A 26,005-nucleotide genomic window follows, 5' to 3' on the forward strand; every position below is an offset into this window, starting at 1 on the left:
ATCTAAGCGGTCTATCAGTTTAAAGGAGCAAACCTCCCGGGTGCTTGGGGCACCCTTTCTCCACCAGAGCCCAGGTTGCCTGGTGTAAAACAAGACCCCCTCTTAAAAGTCCTGGGGGCTGGGAGCGCGCCTCTGGTGGGCATGCTCAGTGCACCGGCAGGGCCGGGGGCGGGGGTGCCTCAAAGTTTTGGGCGGACGGCCCAGGCTCCTCCCTCCTGCTCGGGCGGAGCTGGGAAACCAGAGAGGAGCAAGGGGAAGGCGACTTCACCCACCGGAAAGTGGGCGAGCACCCCGCGCTCCTGGCCGCCCGCGCTCCGAGGGCCGCATCGCGGACGCCGTGGGCATCTTGCGGTGGACCGCGGGCCGGGGCAGTGCGCGGCGGCGGGCGGGATGCGGCCGGTCCCCCGTCTGAGCGCCCCCGATGGCCCGCGGCGCCGCGGCCTGTGCGAGCGACGCGCGGCTGCTGCTGGGCCGGGACGTGCTGCGGCCCGCGCCCGCGCTGCTGGCCCTCGCCGTGCTGCTGGGCGCCGCTCTCGGCCTCGGCCTCGGTCTGTGGCTCGGCTGCCGCGCGGGCCGCCTGCGCCCGCGACACCAGGTGAGTTCACCGAGCCCGCAGCCACGGGGCGAGACTCTTGGGGCGCGGTCCTTCACGGTCCAGGGTCGGAGCCCAGGCTCTGTGTCCTGGGCTTTGGCGTGATTGCCGGCTTTGAGTTCCCTTTCTGCTCCAGGAGGGAGTTGGAAGCAGGGATTTTGGAGGGAGGGTACAGGGCATTGGCCTGGCGTCCTGCTGAAGTGTCTACTGCATCCTACTTTGCTGCATGATCTTAGCCTGCAGGCCTCTTTGGGCCAATTTTCTCCTCCAAAGGACCACGAGTTTGAACATAATGCTAGCAGATGTGCCCAGTTCAGAGGGGTGCGCAGGGGGCTGGATGTCTGCTCCTGCTTCTGCACTTCCTGCCCGGCCCTGTGAATTACCCAGCTTGATTCCCAGCTGCTGTAGCATTCGTGGTTCAGTTCACTCATCCCTACAGCAACAGGTGGCTGAGAACCTTGTACAAGGAGCCAGTGGCCTAGGGACGACTCAGATGGAATTCAAGGACCAGGAAAGACCTTGCCCTTGTCAGCTAGCAGGAGAAAGACACATTGCAAGTAAACATTTGGTCATAACACATGGGTTCTGTGACAGAGAACTCAGGCTAGCATGCCTTGAGTCCCAGGGAGCCGCTGAGCTAGACCCTCTGCCTCAGCCTCACTGAGTCCCGAACAGCTTTGATTTCCATTAACGTTTCCATTCTGCAGATAAGGAAACTGAGGCACAGAGAGGTTAAGTAACTTGCCACAGTGAGCGCGTGAGCCTAACCCCGAAGCCACTGTGTTCTATGTGGCTGAGGCTCGGGCAGCTGCTGAGAAGACCAGCAGATGCTGCACACCACAGCTGTGCTGATGAAGTGGGCGTCGTGGAAACACCTGGCACACAGTAGGTGTGGGTCAGTCGTGGTCAAGGAGGTCCTTGTTCTAGATCCTTTCAGCTTCTGCCTCCTTGAGGAGTAAAGCGATAGGATTGGAGATGAGGTGATGTTGTTTCCCCCTCCCACCTGCTCCTGGTCCTTGTGAAAAGGAGACGTGTCTTGCCTGGGCACACAGGCTCTTTGCCAGTGAGCTGACCTCTGGGAGTGTCGCGTTGCACAGGGACAAGGGCTAAATCGGAAACAGTGCAAGGTGCTGCAGGGAGTTGGGGGCTGTCTGCACCGCCCCTAGGAAACATTAAGGGAGTCTGGCTTCTTGTGTGGAGACAGAAAGGTCTAAGGAAGGGAGACTGCCAGGCCTGGCCCTGTGCAAGGTTGTGGGCCATTGGTTCTTTATCCTCACTGGGGCCTAGCAGGAGGGGACCTATCAGCAGCCCACTTCACAGTGAGGTGATGGAGGCTCTGCAGGGTTGATACTTACTAGTCCAGGCTCACACAATAAACCAACATGGGGATGGGACCCCAGAGCCAGAGCTTGAACCACCTGCTACCTGGTAAGGTGGTTGTTAGCATCCTGTTTGGTAGCTGGGTCAGCTGAGGCTCACAGTCTAACAAAGATGTGTGGGTTGGCACACCGGGTCAGTTGAGGGTGATGGTGGCCAGGCCAGCATGGTAGCCACAGAGGAGGCTCTGGCTCAAGGGCAGAGCCACGGGCTCTTATGGCTTAAATGTGACCTATGCAACGGCCTCCTTTCTAATGGGACTCCCTCCCTCCCCTGTCCTTCCTGCAGTCTTTTTCTAAAACACACATCCTACAGTATGGCTGTCTTGATGAAAACCCCGTGCCCCCTGTTGCCTCCAAGATAATGCCAGGCTCCTCGCACAGTGCGTTAGGTGGTGCACCTTCCCCTGCACCTGCCTAGCACAAAGGTGGCCGTGCACCCACAGAGATGGCCCGGGAGGCCGCATGCCCTCTCCTGCCACCTGCATGCGTGTTCTCTTCTGTTCCGAGTCCCCCGGTCCAGAAGTTTACCGTGCATTACTCTCCTTTTCTTTTGTTCCTTTATTTATCTCTGGAATCTTTAACTTTGAGTCAAGTTACCCCTGCATGCCGTGTGAAGTGCTCCATTGAGAGCAGCACTCCCGCCATCCCCACGTCTCAGAAGCCAGGGTCCTCAACTCTCAGCTGCTGCTTTTGGTAACTTATTCCCATTTCTAAATAACATGGCTGTGTTGCTGCTGCTTTCTGGCCTTAGCAGCACTCGCTGAGTTCCCTGGTGGGAAGGAGGAGGATTTAGCTCTCTTCCCCCTTCCGTCAGTACATTCACCCCCAATCCCACCAGTCCTCTTATTGCATGGCTAGAGAGGAGCTGGGGTTAAATCGTATTGTTTCCCTTACGATGATGTTGTAAGCATGACTCACTCTAAGTCAGGGATCAGTTATGGTCATAAATACTTTCCTTTCTTGCAGAACATTTTGTTTTTCCTGAAATTAACGTGTCAGATTTTCTGTTAGATTCCACGTGCTTATCTCTCCTTTGTTTGATGTACATTTCTTTTCAAGACATTGGAATACATAAGGCATTTGATCAGTTTTATCTTCTTGAGAAAAACATTCTGACATGCTCCAGTTTGAAATGGCTGCTCTCTAACATGCAGAGCAGAGCAGCAGCATCAGCATTACCTGCAGCGTGACAGGAGGGCAAACTCTGGGTCCCATCCTAGACTCACAGTATGAAAACCTCTAGGGTGGGTCCCAGCAAGCCATGCTTAATAATCCCTCTCAGTAAATTTTCTTAGTGTTTGAGAAACAGCTGCTCTGGGCTTCCTCTGTCACCATGGAGACTTCACAGGGCCACCCTAACAGGCCTCCTTACCTCTCTCCTGGTTGGATCCAGGTGCAGGATCTGGAGCACTTGTCTTTCTCTGACTGATTTCCTTGTGTGGGTGGAGGGCATCCTGAAGTAGCTTTCTGAGAATGGGATGGATTAAACTATTTTGAGAACTCCTCTGACTGAAAATGTCTGCATTCTTCCATCTTTATCCCCAATTTGGTTAGGTCACTTAGGCATAGAATTCCAGGTTGAAAATAGTATTCCTTCAGAATTTTGAAGGCGTCTTTCCATTTCCTTCTCCTTCCTTTGTTGGCGTTGAGAAGTCTGATTCTGTTCTGATTTTTGATACTGTTCATGAAGCCTCTTTTTCTTTTGCTCCTTGGTGGCATCTTGAAGAATTTTTCCCTTGCCCCAGTGTTATGGTTCAGATCTGGGGTGTCCCCCTAGAGCTCACGTGTGAGACAAGGCAAGAAAGTTCAGAGTGACAGGAGGGGATCTGAAAGCCTGACCTAACCCCTGTGCCAGTCCCCTGATGAGGACTGGCAGGGTGGTGACGTAGCCAGGCGGGGTGTGGTGACGTAGCCAGGCAGGGTGTGGCTGGAGAAGGGGCTCCGTTGGGAGTGTGCCTTTGGGGTTCTATTTTGTCATGGTGAGGGACCTCTGTCTCTCCTTCCTGGTGGCCATCAGTTTCCTGAGCCACTTTGCTCCACGAGTCCCTTCTGCCGTGACGTTCTGCCTCACCTCAGGCCCCAAAGAATGGAGTCAGTGTATGAGCTGAGCCCCTGAAGCCGTGACCCCAAATGAGCTCTTCCTCTCCTTGTTCTCGCTGGTCCTTTGACCCCAACAGTGAAAAAGCTGACTGAACCCCAGGGAATCACACTGTGTCAGGACAGGCCTTGGTGGCATCTGTGCCGTCTGTTGTACGGGCCTTTGGGTGGCTCTCTCAATCCAGGAGCTCCTTTTCCTTATTTGTTTGAAGATTCTTTCCTTTCATATGTTCGCTTTCTTCTTCCAAGAACTCCATCATGCTTAGCCTACATTGACCTCTGATTATTGATCCCCCCCCATATCCCATCTCTGGGTGTGTGTGTGTGTGGGTGTGTGGGTGTGTGTGTACTTTCTGGGAGAGTTTTCTCAATTTCATGCTCACATTGATCTCCCTAGTTTAATAATCAAGCACTCTGTTTTGTTCTAGAGCCCTGTGTTTACAGCGGTGCTTTCTTACCTTGTGAATGAGCTACCTCCTCTCATCAGAGGACAGTGCACTGTTTTTGTGCAGCCTCTGACTCCTGCTTGCTTTCCACATTAGTGTCTGTCCACAAATGGCTGGAGGTCCTTGTCCTCGCTGGTGGCCCTTGTCCTCAGAGTCATTTTAAACAGGGAACTAAAGAACTGATGCTCCTGGGGTGGGGGAGTTTCTCCTGGGGTGTTCCCTGTGGTCCAGTCTGGCTGAGTCCTTCCACTCAGAGCTCTTGCACTGGTCGGCTACAGCTGCTGAGCCAACAGTCCTGAAGTCTGTGGCCGTATCATCTGCCCTCTCTCTACCCCAGGACACCCAGACTTCTCCAGGTGCAGGGACCTCCCCATACAAGCTGCACCTGTGCCTGGCACAGGGCCTTTGCACGGCTCTTCCTCTCCCTAGAATGCCTTTCTCTGAGGTATCTCAGAGCCTCACTTTCAAGTTTCTTCTCAAAGCCACCTTGTCTCTCCCCATCTGCCCAGGCTCCACAGCTTTCTCTGTAGCCCTCCTCACCACGCTCCATATTTATTTGTGGATCTGTTTATCCCTTTCTCCTTTCTGTAAAGGCGGCTCTGTGGAGGGTTTGCATTTGTTGTTTGTGACTCTGTTCCCAGGACCTAGAATAAATCCCAGACTAACACAACGCAGTGCAAAGCGTGAGGTTTCTGCAGTGGAGAGATGACGTTCACACGCAGCTAGTGGTCTCGGGGGTTGGGAAGTGTCTCTGCTGTGTCCAAATTTAAATGCAGTCTGTTCCCCTTGCTCACGGTGGTTAGGCTAAGTTCATGGAGATCGTGAATTGGTGCCTACTGAGCCTTGGTCCCCGGGGGAGGTGCGGTGAGGACCTGGGAGCCTCTGCTCGCGTTTCCAGTGGCCAGTCATCAGGGTGCTGTTCTGCATGTTTCTGATTAGAGATCCCACACTTAATACCTACTGTCACCTGGACCTCAGCCAGTGGCCCTTGTTTTCCTTCTGCCTCCGCTGGGCACATCACAGCCCCTGCCCGCCAGGGGGCACAAGAGGGCCCTTCAGCGCCACAGCTGGGGCCATTGCCAACAGCAAAAGTGACAATGAAACACAAGATGGGAGTTTTAAAAATGCATTAAGAGGGCTGTGGAAAGGACACTTGTCTGCAGAGTGGGTGGGGAAGGGGGCCCTGCCTCCCTCACCTGCACCGAGGTCCGTGGGGCAGCCCCTTCCTTCCCACTAGCCTGGGTGCACGTGCGTGCGGCGGAGAACGGAGGACACCCACAGGCATGGCTTGGCTTGACTTAGCAGCTGGGGAGTTTGCAGATACAGGATCCACAAGATCTCAGTTCACAGCAGGAATCGCTCTGTAATCTAAGGTGGCCCCAGGGCTTTTCTTTACCATCATCCAGTGGCATTAATGAAAAAGAAAAAAAGAACCAGGGAGGTTAATATTGAGGAGCACCTCCCCGCAGAGCCTCGACCTCAAGGCTGTGGTCAGCAGGGAGCACCAAGCTGCAAGAAGCAGGGATGAGCTTTGCCCCAGGCCTGTCCTTGGGGTCCTGAGGGGCACGGAGGTGGGACTGTCCGGTGGGAACCCCTGGGCTGAAGTCCGGGCAGAGCCCGACTGACTTCGACATCCTGTGTCCATCCACCCCTTGGGGTTTTAGAAAGACGACACTCAACGTCTGCTCAAGAACCTGGAGCCTGGTGCACAGAGCCCCTCGGAGACCGGCTCCCCATCCAGGAGGAGGAAGAGAGACGTGCAGCCATCGAGGGACGCAGAGGCCCCAGATGTGAGTGCTGCCTGTGTGTCTGCCCGGGTGCCGAGGCGCTGCTGCCCACCGGGCAGGGATGGCATATTTCCCCACGGGCTTCTCCTTTGAGGGGTCACTTACGTATAAAATGCAGAGTTCAAGTTTAAAGTTTGACACGTTTAACAAACGTCTGCACCTGGGAACCAGTGCCCACCATGGAGGTGATTCTGTCACCCCGGAAGCCCCCAGTGCCCCTTCTGGGCCAGCCTCTCGCACACGTGCTCCCAGAGGGGATGCCAGCTGGCTGTCCGTCGCCAGGCTGCCCCTGCGTTCGGGGACTTTGTGGGGGGGCGTCCTGTGCTCTCTGTGCTGTGTTCCCACCAGAGCACTCTCGAGACTTCCCTGTCCCATCGTCACCACTCAGGAGTCCTGGGCCCAGAAGTGCCCTGGTCACCGTCCACCGGCTGCTGGGTGTCTGGTTGGTGGCCTGGCTTGCTCCTGTGTGGCGGGCACTAGGCTCCGCCCTGTCTGTGGCTGGTTTATTTTCCTTTTTCCTGGTTCCTTCTAAGTGGACATCAGTGTAGGGAGCATGGGCCCCTGCGGAGGTGTCAAAGGGGATTCTCCTGCTCCTTCCTGTCACCCTCTCTGAGCCTGCCCCAACCAAGAGCATCGCTGGTGAGCCAGGGGACAGGCTGTGACATTTCCAGTCTGTTCCTGTGCCCAGGGAAGGACGGCGGGCTTCATCTCCTGGGGGAGGGGAAGACTGAACTGACATTGGTCAGCGCCTGTGGGTGCCAGCAGTTGTCCGTGTCCTCTCTGGGTGACGTACGTGCTCCTGTGAATGACCTCACCCAATTCCTATTTACATCCCCATTTTCCAAATGAGGGATCTGAGTCCTGCAGCTGGGGAGTGGCCCGGCTTGGATTTGCGCCTGGGTCTCTCTGGCCCCTGCCCGGCAAGTGCTGCCATCACCACATCCCTCTGTCAGCTCAGTGGCCCAGTGACCACAGGAGAGTGGCCAGGTGTTTTCAAACAAACCCACCGAAGCCTTGAAACCAACAGGGCAGCTTCTGGTTACACTGAAGAATCGGTTTCCGGAAGGCGCCCAACCCCTGCACTTCCCAAGGGTTCCCGCAACCTGGCTCCTCTTGCCTGCTGGCAGGACCCTGAGGAAGGTGGGCTGCTGTCTCCAGGGCTGACCCAGGCAGGTGGAGGAGACGGAGACCGCCTTTGTGACTCCAGGGCAGAGCCTGCCCTACGGGCGCACGCTGTGCGTCTCTGGTCCGTCTCCTGCACCTGAATCTGCGCAGCCTCTCTCCACCTGCACCTCTGGGCTCTGTGTGCTGGGGTGTCCAGGTGACAGCTGAGTCTGGGGGCATGTGTGCCTCCCTATGTCTGCCTCTCCCATCTCCTCTCCTCCCTCTCTCCACTGCCTGCTCACCCCCTCATACTATGAAGATCATATCACCAAAAGGCAAGCCTATGTGCACACAAAACTTGTACACAACTGTTCACACCAACATTATCCACGACATCTGAAATGTGAAACAACACAGAGGGCCACTGGCTGACAAATGGATACCTGAAATGCAGTCTGTCCAGGCAGTGGAATGTTATTTGGCCATTGAAAAGGAACCAAGCCCTGATGTGTGCTGTAGTGTAAACAGACCTTCAAGCTGTCGTGCTAAGTGAAAGTCACAAAAGGCCACCTAGTACAGGACTGCATTGGTAGGAAATAGGCAGGACTGAGAAGGTTATAGAGACAGTGGATGGTGGCTGCCAGGGGCTGGGGAGGTGAAGGCAGGGTGGAGGCGACGGCCCAGGGCCCTGGTTTCTCCCCCTTGTGATGAAGATTTCTGCGGCAGCTGTGGTGATGCTCTGTGTGTCTGTGCAGACATGGAGCTATTACATCCCTCACCAGGGCGAGTTGTGGTGTGTGGACTACGCCAAAGCTGTATACAGACAACAGCCCTGCTCACACAGGGGCAGCTTTGGACCTGGGGGTGGCAGCAGCTTTGGGACCTAGATCCTGCCCAGTGCTGGCCCTGCCACGTATTTGCTGTGTGATGTCGGGCAAGAAGCATAAGCCCTCGGAGCCTGGGGCTTCTCACTTTCACCGTGGCAATCAAGAAGGCTCCTCCCTGGGGAGGCTGAGGGTGCGGGTGGGGGCTCCGCCCCAGGATAGGTGTTCCCTGGGTGTTTGTAGGGCCCAGTTTCCTGCCCGTGCAGGGTCGGCTCATTTTCCTGACTGTTGAGCTAGTCCTGGCAGATGCCCATGACCAAGCTAATAATTGCCCAGGGTTAAGTTAAAGATCTGCCTGTTCCAGTGACTGCTTGCTGGGCTCCCTGGCCTTCGGTGGACTCCACATGTGTGGACAGGGCTGTCAGGGCACGACAAGCAGAGTCATGGCTGTTGTCCCCTACTGCACAGAGAAGGAGCTGTGCTGTGCCCCTCCGCAGGGGAACTCTGTTTAATGAGTAGCTCCTGTCAATCATTAAAGCCAGGCAAAATTCCAGAGAGCTCTGAGTCCGCCCTAGGTCTCCATCCTGTCCCTTGCTCCAGAGGGAGGGCGGGGACAGAGTCTTTGTGATGCGCTCATGCACTCGCTGGGAACACCTTTATGGTAGTGAAATGGCTTTTTCTACAATTATGCTTTAATTTTCTGAATAATTGCATTGCTTCAGCTGAAGAAGTTTTACTTTGTAAATCTGCATTACAACCAATTTTCTGAATAATTGCATTGACTCGGCTGGGCAGGTGGCCAGAATCCAGAGGACTCCCAGACTTAATAAGGAGAGCTTTAGAAGCTCAAGTTGGTGGGTCCCCTTTGGGTGGCTGGAGCCAGGCTGCCTCCTCCTTGGTTCCACACGCCAAGGGCTCCTGGGTCCTTCACTTCCTGGCCAAGGCTGTGACTGTCCCCCCGCCCTGTCCTCCAGGGCACTACCTGCTGCCAGACAGCTACACCGTGGAGCCTCACCTGCAACCAGGACTGTGTTCGCCAGGCTCCCCGTCCCTGGGGCTCTTTCCACAGGTCTTGGGGTCCTGCCCCGGCACCCTGTTCTTGCCTTGTTTTGCACACTAAGTACAGTTCCCTGTGACTGTGCTCGCTCTCATTCTCCACGCGTTCTTCTCTTTCCTCCCACCTCTGTTTGAGGGGAGGTCAGAAGGCCCAGGGCTTTTCTGCCTCTGCATCTTTCCCTTGAGCAAATGTGTCCCCCTGGAGAACCAGCCAGGGCCAGCGTCCTGAGCACGTGACCTGTGCAGTCATGCAGGCCCTGCTGGGAGGGGTCCTGGCCTTGGCTGCTGGGCTGTGCTGTCCCTCCCTCTGACAGCTTTCACAAGAACCCTCTGTCTGTTCTGCACTAGGCCCCACCGTGGTGAGAGCAGGCTGGCTTCTGTCTGTTAGTCTCACCACTGTTCTTGGCTTTTGCACCATTTCATCAAAAATGCTTCAGCAAGGAGTGGGTCAGGTGCTGGGGTGGACAGCAGCCCTGCTCTGGCCCTCAGGTCAGAGGGAGGCCAGAAAGGTTTTCAGATGAGCAGCAATAGGAAGTGCATGTTTAAAAATCATTCGCTTCCCACATGGAGACTGACCTGGGAGGTGCTCACCCCTGAGCCTTAGTTTGCCCCTCTGTGAAGTGGGTGTGACCCTGGAGTCCCGGCCTCCCAAGCTGGCTGCTGTCTGGCGACTGCATGAGCAGATGGGCACACCGTGGCTGGCATGCAGTTGGCACGCATGGCGGGGAGCCAGGAGGGAAACCGTTGCAGCCCTTCAGGGAAACGGCTGGCTAAAGGTGGGTCTGTGGACTCCCAAGGGCTTGGGGAGGGAGATTAGTGGGACTGTGGCTGGTCAGACCTGGGGAGTTGGGGTGCAGGGAGATGGGGTGCCTCGTGTCTGGGCATGGCAAGGCCACGCCTGGGGCCTTCTCTACTGAATTCCCACTTCCCTTTTGATTCCCTGGTTCTTGCTCTTGTTCTTCCCTCTTGCTATGTTGAAGGAACTGGCATGGTGTCAACTAATTGCACTTAGTGTGCAAGGATGCCTGTCAACTCAAGAGGACGAACCTGGAGCCGGGAGATTCGCATTCCCATCCTGGCTCTGGGGTTCATAAGCTGTGTGGCCTTGACCTTGGGCACACGGCCTAACCTTTCTACATCCCGTCCTCTCCATCTGGGAAGTGGAGACGGTGACTCCTGTCGAGTCCCAGGAAGCTTCGTGCACCACCCGGTTCTTGACCTCTGGGCCTATGTTTGTGAGTTGTGAGGTGCAGACAGGAGGCCAGAATCAGGGCCTCCACACATGGCTGCTCCCGGTGAAAGTGGAGACCATGGGCCACAGAGCAGCTCGCTCAGGAGCATCCCGGCCCCTCCATCATGAGCAGGTGGCCAGTCCCTCTGTGAGCCCCATGGCAGGTGTCCAGTTGGGTGAGTGGAGCAGTTGGAAGGAAGCTGGTCGTCTGCGCTGGGTGCTTCCTCCAGGATGCGCAGGAAGCAACAAAGCGGAGGAAGAGGGTCCCCCAAAGCACCTCGTTCCGGGGCAGGTCGCCCGGGGCCTGTGAGCAGTCCCCTGCGCCTGCCTTCACTCACTCACCCGGTGTCCCCAGCACGTTTCCCGAGCCAGTCTTCACTGCCTGGGCCGCGCACAGGAGGGCACGCCTACCGGCGCACAGGAGGGCACGCCTACCGGCGGACAGGAGCAGAGGACGTTGGGATACTTCCCACAGAAGTCCTTCCTGCCACAGGGGATGGATGGCTTGTCACCACTGCACCGGGGGCCCAGGGCTGAGGTTCTCCCCTGGTCCAGAGACTCACCTGGGAGCTTGTTCATGTGGCCCTTGTGGGTGGGTCTCCTGGACCTGCTTACTGCCTGGGAAGACGGGGCTCAGACAGGTTGCTTAAGGGTCCAATCCAAGTCTTGTGTGAACATGTGTCATGGGTTTATACTACTGACCGTGCAAATATTATTTTTTTTCATTTTTAAAGAAGTTTAATTGGCTCATAATGATTATACCCACTCATGGGGTACAATATAATTCAATATGTGTAAAGATGTAAGGTTCAAATCAAGGTCGTCAGCATTTCCCTCTCCTCAGACACGTATCATCCTATGGTAAGAAACTTCAGCTCTTCTCGCTGTGTTCAGATGGGTCACCAGCCATCGCAGGCTGTGCTCCTTCTCTGCTGCACAACACGGGGCTGAGTCCTCCTGTGCAAAGTCATTCCTTGTTTTTGTTGTTTTCACTTACAGATTGTTCAAAATTATTTAGAAGACACTTTTAATTAGTCTCAGGTTATTCAAATCCTTACTGCTTTCTAAGCCAAAGAGTCAGAATTAAGTGATCATATATTTCTGTCCATATACCCTCCACCCATCCATCCACCTGCCCATCCGTCCACCCACCCATCCGTCCACCCACCCTCCATTCATCTTTCTCTCTACTTATTCATGCACACACATGTATCTGTGCCTCCACCACCCATCTACCATCTGTCTGTCTGTCCTTCTATCCATGCACCACCCACCCATCTATCTATCCATTCTACCAAGAGAGACTTGCCAGGATCTGCAGTGCCCATCACAATCCCTCTGAGACCACTCCCTCACTTGGACTCGTGGGGGTCTGTCTTGTTCTGCAGAAAGCCTCCCAGACCACTTGTATGAGCTTTTCTTTGCTGTGACCAAACTCCCTGACAAGAACACCTGAGAGAGGTGCATTTTGCCTCACAGTCCAGAGGTTCAGCCCATGGCCAGTGGCTCCGCGGCAGGAACGTCCTGCCAGAGAGGCATGCCTGGGGAGAGCTGCTTCCTCACGGCAGCAGGAAGCAGAGAGAGGCAGGAAGGGCCAGGGACCAATATGGTCCAGAGACCTGCTTTCTCCGGCCACAGCCACCTGCCTAGGTCCTCACCACCTCCCAGTGGCCTGGTCAGATGATTAATCCACCCATGGGCTAGTCCACTCATGGTCCAGTCACTCTCCTCTGAAGGTAACTACGCTGCCTCACTCGTGAGCTCTGGGGCTCGTGCCAGGTCTGAACCATGACGCTGTTCCTTCTCTTTCCCAGGAGTATGAGCCGTCCTTCAACAGCAACGTCACAGCATTCGCCCTGAAGGCCAAAGTCATCTACCCCATCAATCAGAAGTTCCGGGTGAGAGCTCTGAGCCCCGTCTTATAAGTGCCGTGATCTTGGTGACAACTAGGGCTTGGCGTGGGGTGGGGGATCCAACGTGCAGCTGAGTCCCAGTCAGGGTGTTAGGCCAGCTCTTCCCCCACAGAGACCTTGAGGTTGAAAGCAAAACTTGACGGTATTCCATTTATGACAGGATTGTCAGGGCTGGGGCAGGCCGTGCGTCAGGGAGGGAATGACCACAGCGCCTGTGTCCCCAGGGACACAAGTGGCAGCACAGTGGGGCAGCATCCCCCCGCCATCCCACACTGACACAGCCTGACGTCGACGCGGTCACCCCTCTCCTCCTCCCTCACAGAGCCTGGACTCAGGCCAGTGTGTCCTTCCTGTGAGCGTCTGAGGGGCTGGCATGGGCTGTTTGTCACAAGCTGGACATCTCAGCTTTGCAGTGTTGTCTCAATTCACCCATAAAGGGACCAAGTCCCAGGGAGGCTGCTGCCCTGTCCGTGGCCCCCCGGCAGGACCAGAGTCCGCCACACCTGCCGACCTCGCCCCCGTGACTGGCGCTCCCTGCTGGGGGGGTGGAGTTTGCAGCGAGTACCTCTGCCACGGTCCAGGAGCCCGCGCCCCCAGGGGGCTCTGGAAGAGTTTCCTGGTCAAGTGTGTGTGGGTGTTAGGGGGACACGCTCCAGGGCACATTCCCACTCCTGTCTTGGCCATTTACTACTGCTGGCCTTTCCCGTGCCGCGGTTTCCTCATCTGTGACGTGGGGATGATGGGTTCTAATGCCTCACCTGGTTGTTTTCAGGACTGTGGCATCAGCCACTCGGCACACGGCAGGATTTTAGAGTATTACATGCTTTTTTATTCCTGGTGCTGGGGATTGAACCCCGGGCCTTGCGCACACTGGGCAAGTGCTCTGCCCTGAGCCACATCCCCAGCCCACTAAATGATGTGCTTTTGGAGAGAGCCAGAGTGCCCTCGAGGCTCTGAGACTTCCCACACCATGGAAGTGACTCCTTGTTCAGTGTAGCATTTCCCAAACTGATTGTCCACAGAACCCTTGGGATGAACAGTAACAGGGTAGAGTTCATGAACTGTTCCCTGGAACACATTTTGAGAACCACATCTTTCTTGCACTCTCTGGTGGGTGGACGAAGGGCATTTATACAACAGCAACACCCACTGCTGAGTCTGTCCAGGTGGGACTGACCTGTGGTAAAACAGGCTGTGAAGATATGACCAGGAAGCTTTGGAACCCAGGACAGGACCCGGAGTCAGTTCATTCCAGCAAACAATGAGCAAGGGTGCTCAGGATGGGTGCAGAGCCTGGGGTGGCCCAGAAGCAGGAAACAAGGAGAGGTTGGCCGCCAGAGCCAGCTGGCCTTACAGCTTGGGTAGTACAGTAGGGGACAGGGCTGCGCAGAGGTGTGGACATTCACTGAACTCTGCAGCTGCGCTGGGCACCAGGCTGTGGCCTGGGCAGTACTGGTCATGGGTGGACTGCCTGGAGTTAGAGCTTGGGCCTGTCAGAGGGCAGTGGGGGCCACCTTGAGGGCCTGGGCCTGGAACAGCTCCTGCCTCAGTGGGCTTCGTGGCCAGTACAGCTAGGGATCTGAGGCAGTGGAGGAGGGGAGGAGGGCAGGGAGGCCAAGTTGGCTATTGGGTGTGGGGTACAAGTGGTATTTAAGGACAGAGCCAGGTTACAGCTGAGATGGGGCCCAGCACAGAGGGGACAAGTCCAGGGACAGAGAACGTGAGTGTGAGCCAGGTCCCGGGCAAACGCTCTGTCGGGTCACCGGCACCCTGCAGCCTGCCCAGCCAGGCCTTCCGGCGAGCTGCCCCAGTCCATCAGGGAGAAGTTGCTAGACACACGGGGGATGCACCACGGATGCTGACAGTGTCCCTGCCCTTCTGCCACCCAGCCCCTGGCTGATGGCTCCTCCAACCCGTCCCTACACGAGCACCTGAAGCAGGCAGTCCTGCCGCACCAGCCCACCGAGGCCTCCCCGGCCAGCAGCCTGGGCAGCCTGAGCCAGGCCGAGAAGGACGACGGCAGCTCCTCATCCAGCCTCCACTCGGCCAGCGACGACGGGTTCCTCGGCCGCAGCTTCCTGCGGGTGAGCAGCTTCCTAGAGGTGCTGGCCTGCGAGAGGTGAGGACAGAGAACGAGGCCGGGGACTCCAATCTCAGGCCACCAGTGGTCACACCATTGTCAGAGGAGGAGGGAACAGAGAGGTTAAGGGACTCGGCCACAGATGCACAGAGACCCAGCAGGAGAGCTGGGACCCCAGGTGGTCTGTCACCTTGTGATGTTGGCCAGCATTAGGGTTGGAGTCAGGCCTGAGCCCTGGGGACAGATGACAGGGGGCCTCACTCAGTCCCTGTTGTGCTCCGTGCATTGCACGGTGGCAGCTAGCACTGATCAAGTGCCCCCGAGTACTGGGCAGAGAGTGCTCAGCAGCCAGGTCCCTGCTGTTCCCGTCGGCCATTAGCAGCATCCAGCAGCTCATCGAGCGCCTCCTCATGACCCCGGAGTGTTGGGACCTCAGCCCAGGAGTGAGGGCAGGAGGCAGGTGCACGCGGCCCTCTCGGAGCAGCAGGGCCGTGTTCTGGTCCTCACCGCTCTGGTCAGATGTGCTGACGTCTGTCCACCTTCTCTTTTGACTTCTCAGTGTGGACATCGACCTGTGTGTCTACAGTCTTCACCTAAAAGACCTGCGGAGCCTGGACACGGCGTTGAGGCAGGAGAAGCACATGGTATGTGGAGATGTCCAGGGAGCGTGGACACCTTGAGGAACAGACTCAGGACAAGCGGAGCTGCCCTGGGGAAGGGCCGGGGGTCAGCCTCCGAGCCTGGAAAGCAGCCGTGCCTGGCGGTGGCTGGGCCTCCCTTAACCAGGGAGCATCTCCTGGTAGAGGCAGAGAAGGGGTGTTCCAAGTGTCTGTGGGGTGACACTAGTGCTGAGAGTAACCATGAACACTAGTTTCACTGAACACCTACTATGTGCTAGGCCCGGGGTGTATTAAACAGGTGATTACACTTAAGCATCACTATAAACCATAGAGGTGGGGCCATTAGCTTCCCCATTTCACAGGAAACTGAGGCACAGAAAGATGGACTCACTCAGTCATAAAGCTTCAGATGTGGAGCAGAGACAGGAAGTTCAGTGTCTCACAGGTGGTGCCATCTGGGCCATGAGTGAGATAATGGAGCGAGCCCACTGGGACAGCAGGTCTGGCTCTGCAGAGGTGCCAGGCTCTGGCTGAATCTTGCCTGGGGTTGGGCTACTGGGAGCCAGAGATGATGTCCCCTCAGCCTGGCACTGAGACCACAGGGGATAGAAGGAGCAGTGGTTCTTCCCTGAGGCATATTCTCTGGCTGTTGAATGAGTCATAGAGAGGCAGGGGAGAGAAAGCGTCTGGGAAAGAGAGAGTGGAAGAGCAACAGAGCAGTGGACTCAGACACGCAGATGCACCCTCAGGCCGCTTGTCTGTACGCTGGAGACGGCGAGGGTGCCCACCCAGATGCACCTGGAGGAAGCCTGGCTCTGTGCGAGCAGGCCTGGCCTCATAAGCAATGCCAGTGTCTGAAGCCGTAAATGACACCAGAAATCGGGACATAGAGGTTTCCCTGCACCCCGCTGCCCTGCCCCACATAGGTCCCTGGGCGCAGAGGCACCTGTGGCTGCAGCCTGCTTTCCCTGGGCCACACCCGCCCACCTTGGGGGCTCTGTGCTCCTGGGGTGAGGGGGGGGCTCCTATTCTCAGAGTACCTCCAGCCAGCCAGCAAAGTGGTCCTGGCCAGCCCCGCCCCCCAGGGCAGCCTGCGGGCATGTGGGGCAGTTACTCACCACCAGGGAGGTGTGCCCCCTGCCCCCTGCAGGATGCAGTGGCAGACACCAGCGGCAGCCCCTGCCTTTGTGGAGCCCACTTTCTGGTGCAGTGGGGACAGCAGGAAACACATCCCACAAAGCACAGTGGCAGTCAGCACAGCACGGAGATGACAGGGTGCTGCCCAGGTGTGCAAGGGCCACCTGAGCAAGTGAGGAGTCAGGGGACAGGCAGGTGTCCCCAGGAAGACACACAAACAGAGCCTCCAGGGAGTTCCTGGAGATGTGCCCTGCACCTAGTGGGTGCTACACAGAGGAGTCTCTGACGATTGATTGACAGGCACACGGCCTCACTCAGTGGAACTTGCCCTCCTCCAGGCAGTCCCCGAGGGCCTCCTGGGAAGCCATGCCACATCCTTTCTCCAGCAGAGATGGGCAGGGCTCAGGGTGATTCAGGCCAAGGGCAACTGATGCTGGGGACTCCCTGCTGGCCCTTGCTAGGGGAGAACAGGCCTGGACACGGACAGGGAGGACATGGGGACACGTTGCAGCTGTGACCTCTGAAAGCAGAATGGCAGAGATGAAGGCAGATTCTGGGAGGTGGGGTGCTAGAATAAGGGGTGCGCCAGGACCAGGGGGTTTTCTTCTTGTGCTGGGACAGTCTGTGTCTCGACTGTGGCAGTGCTGCCTGGGTCTTTACCTGTGGTAACGCTGCATAGAACCACCCCCAAACACACACACACACACACACACACACACGTGCGCGCACACACACACGCATGCACACGCACACACATATGGATGTACGTGGCTGGGATGAAAACAGCTCTAGTTTGGTGTTGACATATTGAGCTCAGGGCAGTCTCTTGCTTGACAGTGTGCCCCAGTGATCTGGAATGCCGTCCTGGGCATGAGCTCCTAAGCCTGTTTGTTTTTTGCACCTTCTCTTGAGTAAATGGGAAGTTTTTAAATGGCCATCTTAAATGCTACAGGACCAGGATACGTGTTACTGATTACACTTGGGGTCAAAAAGATGCATTTAAGGCTAACATCTTGGGGAGAGAAGGTCACCTTGCACACCTGTGGCTTTCAGTGTGTGGAAAGCCAGAACACGTATCTTGGTGCTCATTACACGGGGAAATGGAATGAAGGGTGTGGGAGGAGATCCAGGCTCGACCTCAGCAGGAGGATCCCTGTGGCCATGCAACAGGGGGCACCTTGTCCCGCTTCCCAGCCCTAGGATCCTGTGTGTGACATGTCAAGACGTACCCACCTGCCTGTTGCCCTGGCAACCTGGTGGTGACGTGTACTATGTGAGCCTGGCAGCTGAGGGTGTCTGGAACCGAACCCACTCAGAGACTGGCCCAGAGCTGCCTACTCCTCTAGCGACCTCACACTGAGGCTGCAGCTGGAATAGGGTGCTGTCTTCTTCCAGGGGCTCAACATCCACAATTCAACCAGCCACCAATGGAGATTAATCAGAAAAAAAAGAACTATACCTATACCAGACATGTTGCTACTGCTAAACAACACAGTACAACTGTTGGCACAGCATTTGTGCTGTACTGGGCCCTGCAAGTAATCTAGGGAGATTGTGGTAAGCTATGCATTGGTTAGTTGCAAATACAACTTACCAAGGGTTGGCTAGTTGCAAAAGAGATGACATAATTATACAATTATGCCCAGCAAAACCAAAAGATATTTGCTGTTGGGCTTTTATAGAAAAAAAAGTTGCTAACCCTGGGTCAAAAAATGCTTTATAATATGAACATATCCATGTGACCTTTGACAAAGATGCAAAAACAGTTCAATGAAGGAATGAGAAACTTTGGGATACACAGTGCTGGAACAATTGGACAACAACTTCAGCCTCACATTTTATACACACATGAACTCAAGTGAATTCTGCATTTCAATGTAAATGTGTAAGGCTTTCAGACAAAAACAAAAGAGAAAATCTCCAGAGTCTCCAACACCACCAAGAGTTCTTACACCAGACACTAAAAGCTTGACATCATTAAGACTAAAGACTGTGGCTCTGCAAGAGACCTTAAGATGAAAACCCAAACTACAGCGCAAGGGAAATGCTTCCAAGCCACGATCCTACTCCAGGACCATTGCCTAGGACATGAGGAACCCCAAGGGCCTCCTGGGAAATGAGCATCGAATCAGGACTTCACCAAGAAGGAGCCGGAGATGGCAAGGACACAGAAAAAGACACTCGGCACGATGAAGCCATCAGGGAAAAGAAAGTAAAGCCACAGTGAATGTCGCCCCACACCTGTCAGAATGACTGGACACAACACAGCAACAACCCAAATGCTGCAAGACCGTGCGGGGACTGGGCTGCTGGGTGGTGCTCACGGCCACTCTGGAGGGCCCTGTGGTGGGCTCCAGTCACTGCCTCCTGGGCATTCTTCCCTGATGAGCTCACGTTTACCCCCCAACCTGTACATGCATTCAAAACCCCATCTGGAAACCACCCCGAGGTTCACAAGGGGCAGATGGCCAAGCGTGGGGTGGACGGAGCAGCTCTGGGCTGTTGTGGGCTCTTTTGGGTTTAAGGGACATGTCTCCTTTGAGCAGGAGGCTGAAGGGATACTTGTCCACCCTGGTTCTGGGAAACTCTTCTAATTCTCCCCGTGAGGAAGCGGCCTCCCTTTGCCATTTCTATTTCCCTGACACCTGCGGAGTGGGGACCGTGTGGAAAGTGGACACCTGATAAACACTCGATGAATAAATGAAGGTGAACATCATTCAGAAAGAAGGCGGCCATCGTCATGAGGTGTCACCTGAGGTCTTTCCCTGCAGCCAAAAGCACGTGGAGGAGGGGGAGGGAGGGAGGGAGGGAGGAGAGCGGAAGAAGAGATGGACAGGAGGGAGGCCTGTGTCTAACCCTGTCTCCTGTTGTCCTTCCTTTTTGCCAATAGATGTTTATTCAGATTTTTAAAATGTGCCTCCTGGACCTTCTTCCTAAGAAAAAGTCTGATGACGAATTATATCAGAAGATTCTGTCAAAACAAGAACAGGTATGTCTTGAACCTGTGTTTCAGATAGCCTAAAAAATAGTTGATTACTATATAATATTACAATAAATTATTTTTTGCTTTCATGTATAAAAATGATCTATTAAAATATACATGTCTCCACGTCTTCATCATAATATCTAAAAGTATGTGTACAAGCACAAAAAGAACAATGCGTGTTATTAAAATTCAGGAGAACATTCAGAGCAGACAGAAGAAGAATGTTGGTCATATTAACTACTCAGGCACAATCACTGTTAATGTTGTTTTCTTGCATGAGTTTCAATATAAAGAAGTAATTTTTGAATTTATATTGTTTCATCCCACATACAAAACTGTCTTTTCCTACAAAAAAAAGAAGTCATGTGTTTATTGGTTATAGCTGTTTATTCTGCTTTGTATTCTGCTCTTCTTGGTCTTTTTTCCATCTGAGAAAACTTACATTTATTTCATGTGCAGCAAAAAGAGTCAGGGCTTGGAGTCAGGCTGGGTGAAGTTGGAACCCTGGCTCTACCTTTTACCAATTTTCAAAATCCTAGTAATAGTTATGTGTGAGCACTGCCGTCACCTGTCATTACTGCCACAACCCGGCTGGGCACAGAATCACAAGCCACTCAAGCAGGAACAAAGCTTTATTTTTAAAAAGGCCGCCAGTGCCCCGTGTGCGCCCTGCTAGCAAGCTGGTCCACACACATGTGTGCATCTAACGGAACCGGGGGCTCCGACCTCCCCCGGAAATTCCCTCCTACTATCCTTCCCCAACCAATGGGAACTCTCCGGGAGTCCCGTAACATGAGTCCCGTAACATGAGTCCCTAGCAGGCCCAGGTGAACAGCAGGAGTCCAATTTCCATATGAATGTAAATCTTAACAGAATCATATCATCTCAATGGCTAGCTGGCAGTCACCTAAACCAAAGGTGCCATGTATCATAATACTTTTGCTGTGGCTCCTAGCACATTACCACCCCGATGTCACCGCCATCTTCATCACCATGGTCATCACTCCCAGCGTTTTCTTTTTATTACCACCACCAACACCATCACTGCCACCATCACGACGTCATTGCTGTCACCACCGCCACCATCATGTGCATCAACAGCAGCATCACCATCCTCCTCCTCATTATATCATGGCCACTCTTCACCATCATCACTGGGTGGTCATCAGCACTGTCATGTACTGTCACCACCACCATCAACGTCACCAAGATCACCCTGCCACCTCCACTACTGTCCTCTCTGTCCCAGTGACCAGATGTTACCTCATCTTCATCGCCATCTCCACCCCCCACGACCACCCCACGACCACTCCACTACCATCCTCTCCATTGTCGTCCTTCTCATTACTACCACTGCCACTGTACTGTGTCATTGTCACAGTCGGCCTGGCTACCCCACCACCATCTTCCTCATCCTCATCACTGCTCCCTGTATCTTCATCGTCATATCGTTGTTGTCATTGTCATCGTCATCCCTGGTCCCACCATGATACTGGGGGCTTGGAGAGACTGTCTCCTCACCACTCTTCTGGATTCTACAGGAAGATTTCCTCCCTTGGTCCTGGGGAGAGGCGTGGCTCATCTTCCTCACTGTCGGCACCTTCACCGCCATCCTCACCCTCGGTACCACCACGAGCACCGTCAGCAGGCAGTGCTGGACCTACATTACGCACCTTTCATGACAGTCCCACGAGTGACTATTATTATCTTTGTTTTATAGCTGAGGAAACTGAGGCTCGGTGTGCTTAAGTGGCTTTCCAGTGGTAAAAACAATGATAATGGCAATATCTGTAGTCATGTACGTAGGAATAAAGTAAGACACGCTGCCATGGAAAGAAGGAGAGATCTGGAGTCGCAGATCTCAGCTCAGATCACCCTCTCCTGCTCACTCAGCCGTAACCCTGGGAAGCATCTTAGTTGTCGCAGTGGCTACTGTTTACTGAGGCAGTCTGGCCAGGTGCCTGAAGGTGTGATTCAATTTAACGCTCACAGCAGAGTTGAAACCTCTCGAGGAGGACAAGAAGTACTTAGAAATGTCAGTCGCCCTTTGGAGAGAAGCGGCATGACATATGAAGGTGGAAGGGGGGACGAGCCTAGCACTGCCACTTCCTGCCCAGGAGTCTGAGGACAGAATGTCTGACTTCCATTTATCATGGTCCTTCCTCATCAGGAGGAAAGCTGTCACTTGCCTCTGTGGAGACGCTGTGAGGATTAGAAGTCACTTGTGGCCTCAGCGGGCCCGACGACCATAGCGTTCTGGCTCGGTGTGAGTTTTCCTGGTGAAGCTGGGCCTCCTCCCCAGTGTTGGTCACATGGCAATTAACACAGCTCTGCAGAAAAGAGACCCCTCCCTCACTCCACGGTGGGGTTTGAAGGAACCATGATACAGGGGACTCCTGCGTTTCTTCCCAAGTTCCGGACCCGTTCAGACAGAGCCAGACATTTACAGAGACGTGGCTTTGCTACTGATGGAGGCCAACGTGGCGGATGGGACTTAAGAGACGCCGCAACCTCAGGTGGCTTCTTGCCACTGAACCCCAGAATCAGCCCCGTCACCTACCTCGTCACCAGCAAAGCTGACCACTCCGGCTTCCCCACATGCAGGCAGGGCCTTTGCTGCCGGCTCGCTCCGTGCTGAGACCGCAGCAGAGCAGTGGCCTCCCCGGTGGTCCTTCCCACAGAGACAGCCTGGTCTAGCTAAGCCAGGGGCTCACTTCCCGCTCTCGAGCCCCAAGGAAGACGCAGCAGTGTTGCCCTCAGGGGTCGCTGTAACCCTTCCCCACAGAAACCAGAGGAGTGGGAGAGAAACATTCCCTCCTGCCTCTGACGCCGTGATCTTTTCTAGGACTTTGTAATGACTGAAGACATAGGATTTCATTGCTTTTCAAGGATGGCCGGTTATTTTTGAGGGCAGAATATAGAAGAAAAGGGTCCTTGATTCTTGATTGCCGCAAACTGCCCGGCCCCGGGCCGGCTGAGTCCCGCTCCTGCTGCCGAGCACTGCCTGCGGCACCCCTGCTGAGCGATTCCCTGCTGAGCTGTCAGTGCACGCGGGCTTGCAATCTTGCAACCCGGTTGGGCACAAAAACACAAGCCAGTCAAACTGAGACAAAGTTTTATTTAGAGAGAGGCCGTGTGCGTCCCCTAACAGGTGGGTCCGCCACGTGTGTGTTCTACCTGAGCCGGGGGGGCTTCCACTTCCCCCGGAACACCCTCCTACCATCCTTTTCCAGCCAATGGGAACTCTCCCATTACAAGAGTGACATGAGTAACCTGAGTCCTGAAATGGGCCCAGCTAAACAGCATGAGTCCAATTACCATATGAATGTGAATTGCTGGCTGGCAGTCATTAAATCCAAAGGTGCCTGTATCAATATTTTGCTGTGGCTCCTAACATCTGCCCCCTTCTGTTTAAATAAACAACAGGCAAATGTGGCTAGGGACCGTGCCTGTTAGGTATGTCCAATTCACATATGGTTCTTACCCGTCATGGGAAAACTGACCTTATTGCGTCAGTCTCCTGGCTTAGGTTGATACCACTGTAACCGAATCATACCCGTCACTGACTACCGGTCCAGTATATAGCCATACCTGTGTAAATGGCCTATGCACCAGTGGGGGGGTGAGGTTCTTGCCTCACCTCTGTTGGCCCCCAAATTTAACCTTGGTGCCAGTGGGGGGGTGAGGTTCTTGCCTCACCTCTGTTGGCCCCCCAAATCAGACCATCACTAGCAGAAGGGAGAAAGATGCAGAATTGCCAAGACACCAAGCCAATTGACGGCTCCTATGGAAACACTGGTGACACATCGGCTAAGATATTTAGTACTACCAGTTCGCTGTATCAACAAATAGAGCACAATGCATACAGGTGATACATAGTCCAGGCAAGTTGTGTAAGCAGTTCAAAGTGGAGGAGTCTATCAATATGTCCATTTCCTCCCAAAGTAAATTAAGTCCTTGATTGAGCAGTTCAAAGTGGAGGAGTCTATCAATATGTCCATTTCCTCCCAAAGTAAATTAAGTCCTTGATTGAGCAGTCTTATTGAGTTATTTTGATTGATGTATCAGTTTATACAGTTTATAGTGATGGCTATCATAAAAGTTGTAGTTTGGTTTTAGTCTTCACCGGCACTGGGATGGAGATGGGAATTATGGCCATGTTGCTAAAGAGACATTATCCTGAACAGAATTATGAAATATAATGAAAAGGAAAGGTGAAAGTAAACAAACATATCTGTTAACCACCTTTAAAAGCAAAATTTAATAACAGCTGTTTACCTAAAGTAAATTAAACCATATAAGTCACGTGACTAATTTTTTTTGAATACTTGTATCTATTTATACATGAGCGCTCCTTGTAAATGAAATATGGACATACACACATACAGACATACAACACAAAACAGTGCATACATAACATAGAACATATAAGACAATAGTAAATAAAGGCCTTGTAGCTATAGCTAGGTGAAATCTCCATTGCAATGTTTAAAAACTTTACAGTTAAAAAAAAATAAAACACAGTCAAAAAATAAAACTGATCAGAAAAACATTAACCTAGGTTTGTATGAGCTTAAAAAATAAGGTAAAATAAAATAAAATAGAACTTTATGATGTGGGAAAAATGCAAATAATAAAATAGATATTGAAAAAGGCACCGTGGTAAATCACTGTCGCAGATGTAAGAATAGCCAGGCTGGAACTCTGGATATCAGCTGTTATGGATTTGAGTCAAATCATCTTCTTTTTCTGTAGAAATTGTTTTAGTTAATCTCTCTGGAATCCAAATTGGTTGCTGTTCCTCCTGTGGAAAAACACAGACGGAGCCCCGACTCCAGACTATTACTGGGTCTGGACCTTTCCATTGTCCTGTTAGAATATCTTTCCAAAGTACCTTAGGCTTATGTACATTTTTCGGATACATATGTCTTTCCGCAGCACTAAGTCCTGATGAATCCAAATTTAGAAAGTTTAGAGTAAAAAGGGTTATTTTAAGTTTATCTTTGGGGGATATATACCCTTTACTAATTCCCTCCTTTTGCTTTAATAAGTACATTTTTATAGTTTGATGAGCTCTTTCAACTGTGCCTTGTCCCTGTGGGTTGTATGGGATTCCTGTTATATGAGTAATGCCAAATGATGAGCAAAATTGTTTAAAAGACTTGGAGGTGTAACCCGGGCCATTATCAGTTTTTAACTGTTTAGGAACACCCACAGTGGCAAAATTTTGTAAGCAATGAGCTATAACATCTTTAGTTTTTTCTCCGGGATGAAGGGAGCCCATCAAAAATCCAGAAGAAGTATCAACTGTAACATGTAAATATTTTAATTTTCCAAATTCTGGCAAGTGTGTGACGTCCATCTGCCAAATATGGTTAGGTATCAGTCCTCTAGGATTGACTCCAAGATTAACCTGTGGCAAAAATGTCACACAATTTTGACATTGTTTTATTATATGTCTGGCTTGTTCTTTAGTTATTTTAAAACGTTTTTGTAAAGTATTAGCATTGACATGGAACCTTTTATGAAAATTTATAGCTTCTTCTATTGTGGAGAAAATATGTATGTCATGTGTAGATTTATCTGCTAGTTCATTACCCAAACTAAGGGCTCCAGGCAATCCTGTATGTGCTCTGATATGTCCTATAAAGAATGGATCCTTTCTATCCCAGATTAGACTTTGTATAGCAGAAAACAAAGAGAAAACAGTAGAGGAAGGAGAAATCCTACCAGCATCTTCAAGAGATACAATAGCATTAACTACATACTGACTATCAGAAAATAAATTAAATGTAGAATCTTTGAACATCATAAAGGCTTGCAATACTGCATTGAGCTCTACCTTTTGAGCTGATTGTTTGGGTACTAAAAATGTAAAAGTTTGATCAGGAGTAACTACTGCTGCTGTACCATTATTTGACCCATCAGTGAATATATTTGGAGCATTTATGATAGGGGTTTTTCTTGTCATTTTTGGAAAAACTACAGGATGCTTAGACCAAAAAGACAACAAAGGATTAGATGGCAAGTGATTATCAAATGCAACACTAGATTTATACATGATTATTGCCCAAGTATTTAACTCATTAGCTAACTCATCAATTTGATCCATAGTATATGGAGTAATAATTTTATTGGGAGAAATCCCAAACACTCCTTTTGCTGCTTTTATTCCTTTGAGTATTAATTGCCCTACAGCCTCAGGATATCTAGTAAGAATAGTATTAGGAGAATAAGATAAATGTATCCATAATAATGGACCTTCTTGCCAAAATACCCCTGTAGGAATATTTTTTGTCGGTAGTACAATAAATAATAAAGGCAAACTTATATCAATTCTATCCAAATGCATATTTTCCATATATGTTTCAATGATTTTTAATGCCTTTCTAGCTTCAGGCGTTAACATGCGGGGTGAATTTGGATCTGATGGACCTTTTAGAATATCAAATAAAGGTCCTAATTCTCCTGTTGGTACGCCTAGATAAGGCCTTATCCAATTTATATCTCCCAATAACTTTTGAAAGTCATTAAGTGATTTGAGTTGATCTACTCGTATTTGAATTTTTGGTGGACGGACCATGGTTGAGGATAATAGAACTCCTAAATAATTAATTGGAAGATTTAATTGTACTTTATCTATTGCTATCTCTAGATTATAATTTTTTAATAAGTTTGTAATCGTGGCATAACATTCTAGCAATGTGTTTTTATCTTTATGTGCCATTAACACATCATCCATATAGTGAAATA

The 26,005-nt window shown here is 52.4% G+C and overlaps 1 protein-coding gene across 3 annotated transcripts in view; it reads left to right on the forward strand.

Moving 5' to 3' along the window:
• The first annotated feature begins 421 nt into the window (after positions 1 to 421).
• Positions 422 to 26,005, forward strand: part of Evc (EvC ciliary complex subunit 1) — a 61,325-nt gene continuing 35,741 nt past the window's right edge. For all 3 annotated transcript variants that reach the window (XM_026395344.2, XM_077803208.1, XM_077803210.1), the window contains exons 1-6: positions 422 to 595; positions 6,179 to 6,304; positions 12,331 to 12,414; positions 14,319 to 14,548; positions 15,069 to 15,153; positions 19,157 to 19,255. In XM_026395344.2, the coding sequence (XP_026251129.2) occupies positions 422 to 595; positions 6,179 to 6,304; positions 12,331 to 12,414; positions 14,319 to 14,548; positions 15,069 to 15,153; positions 19,157 to 19,255 (798 nt within the window). The remainder of the gene's footprint in view (positions 596 to 6,178; positions 6,305 to 12,330; positions 12,415 to 14,318; positions 14,549 to 15,068; positions 15,154 to 19,156; positions 19,256 to 26,005) is intronic.

The sequence above is a fragment of the Urocitellus parryii genome, chromosome 10, assembly GCF_045843805.1.
Source record: "Urocitellus parryii isolate mUroPar1 chromosome 10, mUroPar1.hap1, whole genome shotgun sequence".
NCBI classification, from domain to species: Eukaryota; Metazoa; Chordata; class Mammalia; order Rodentia; family Sciuridae; genus Urocitellus; species Urocitellus parryii.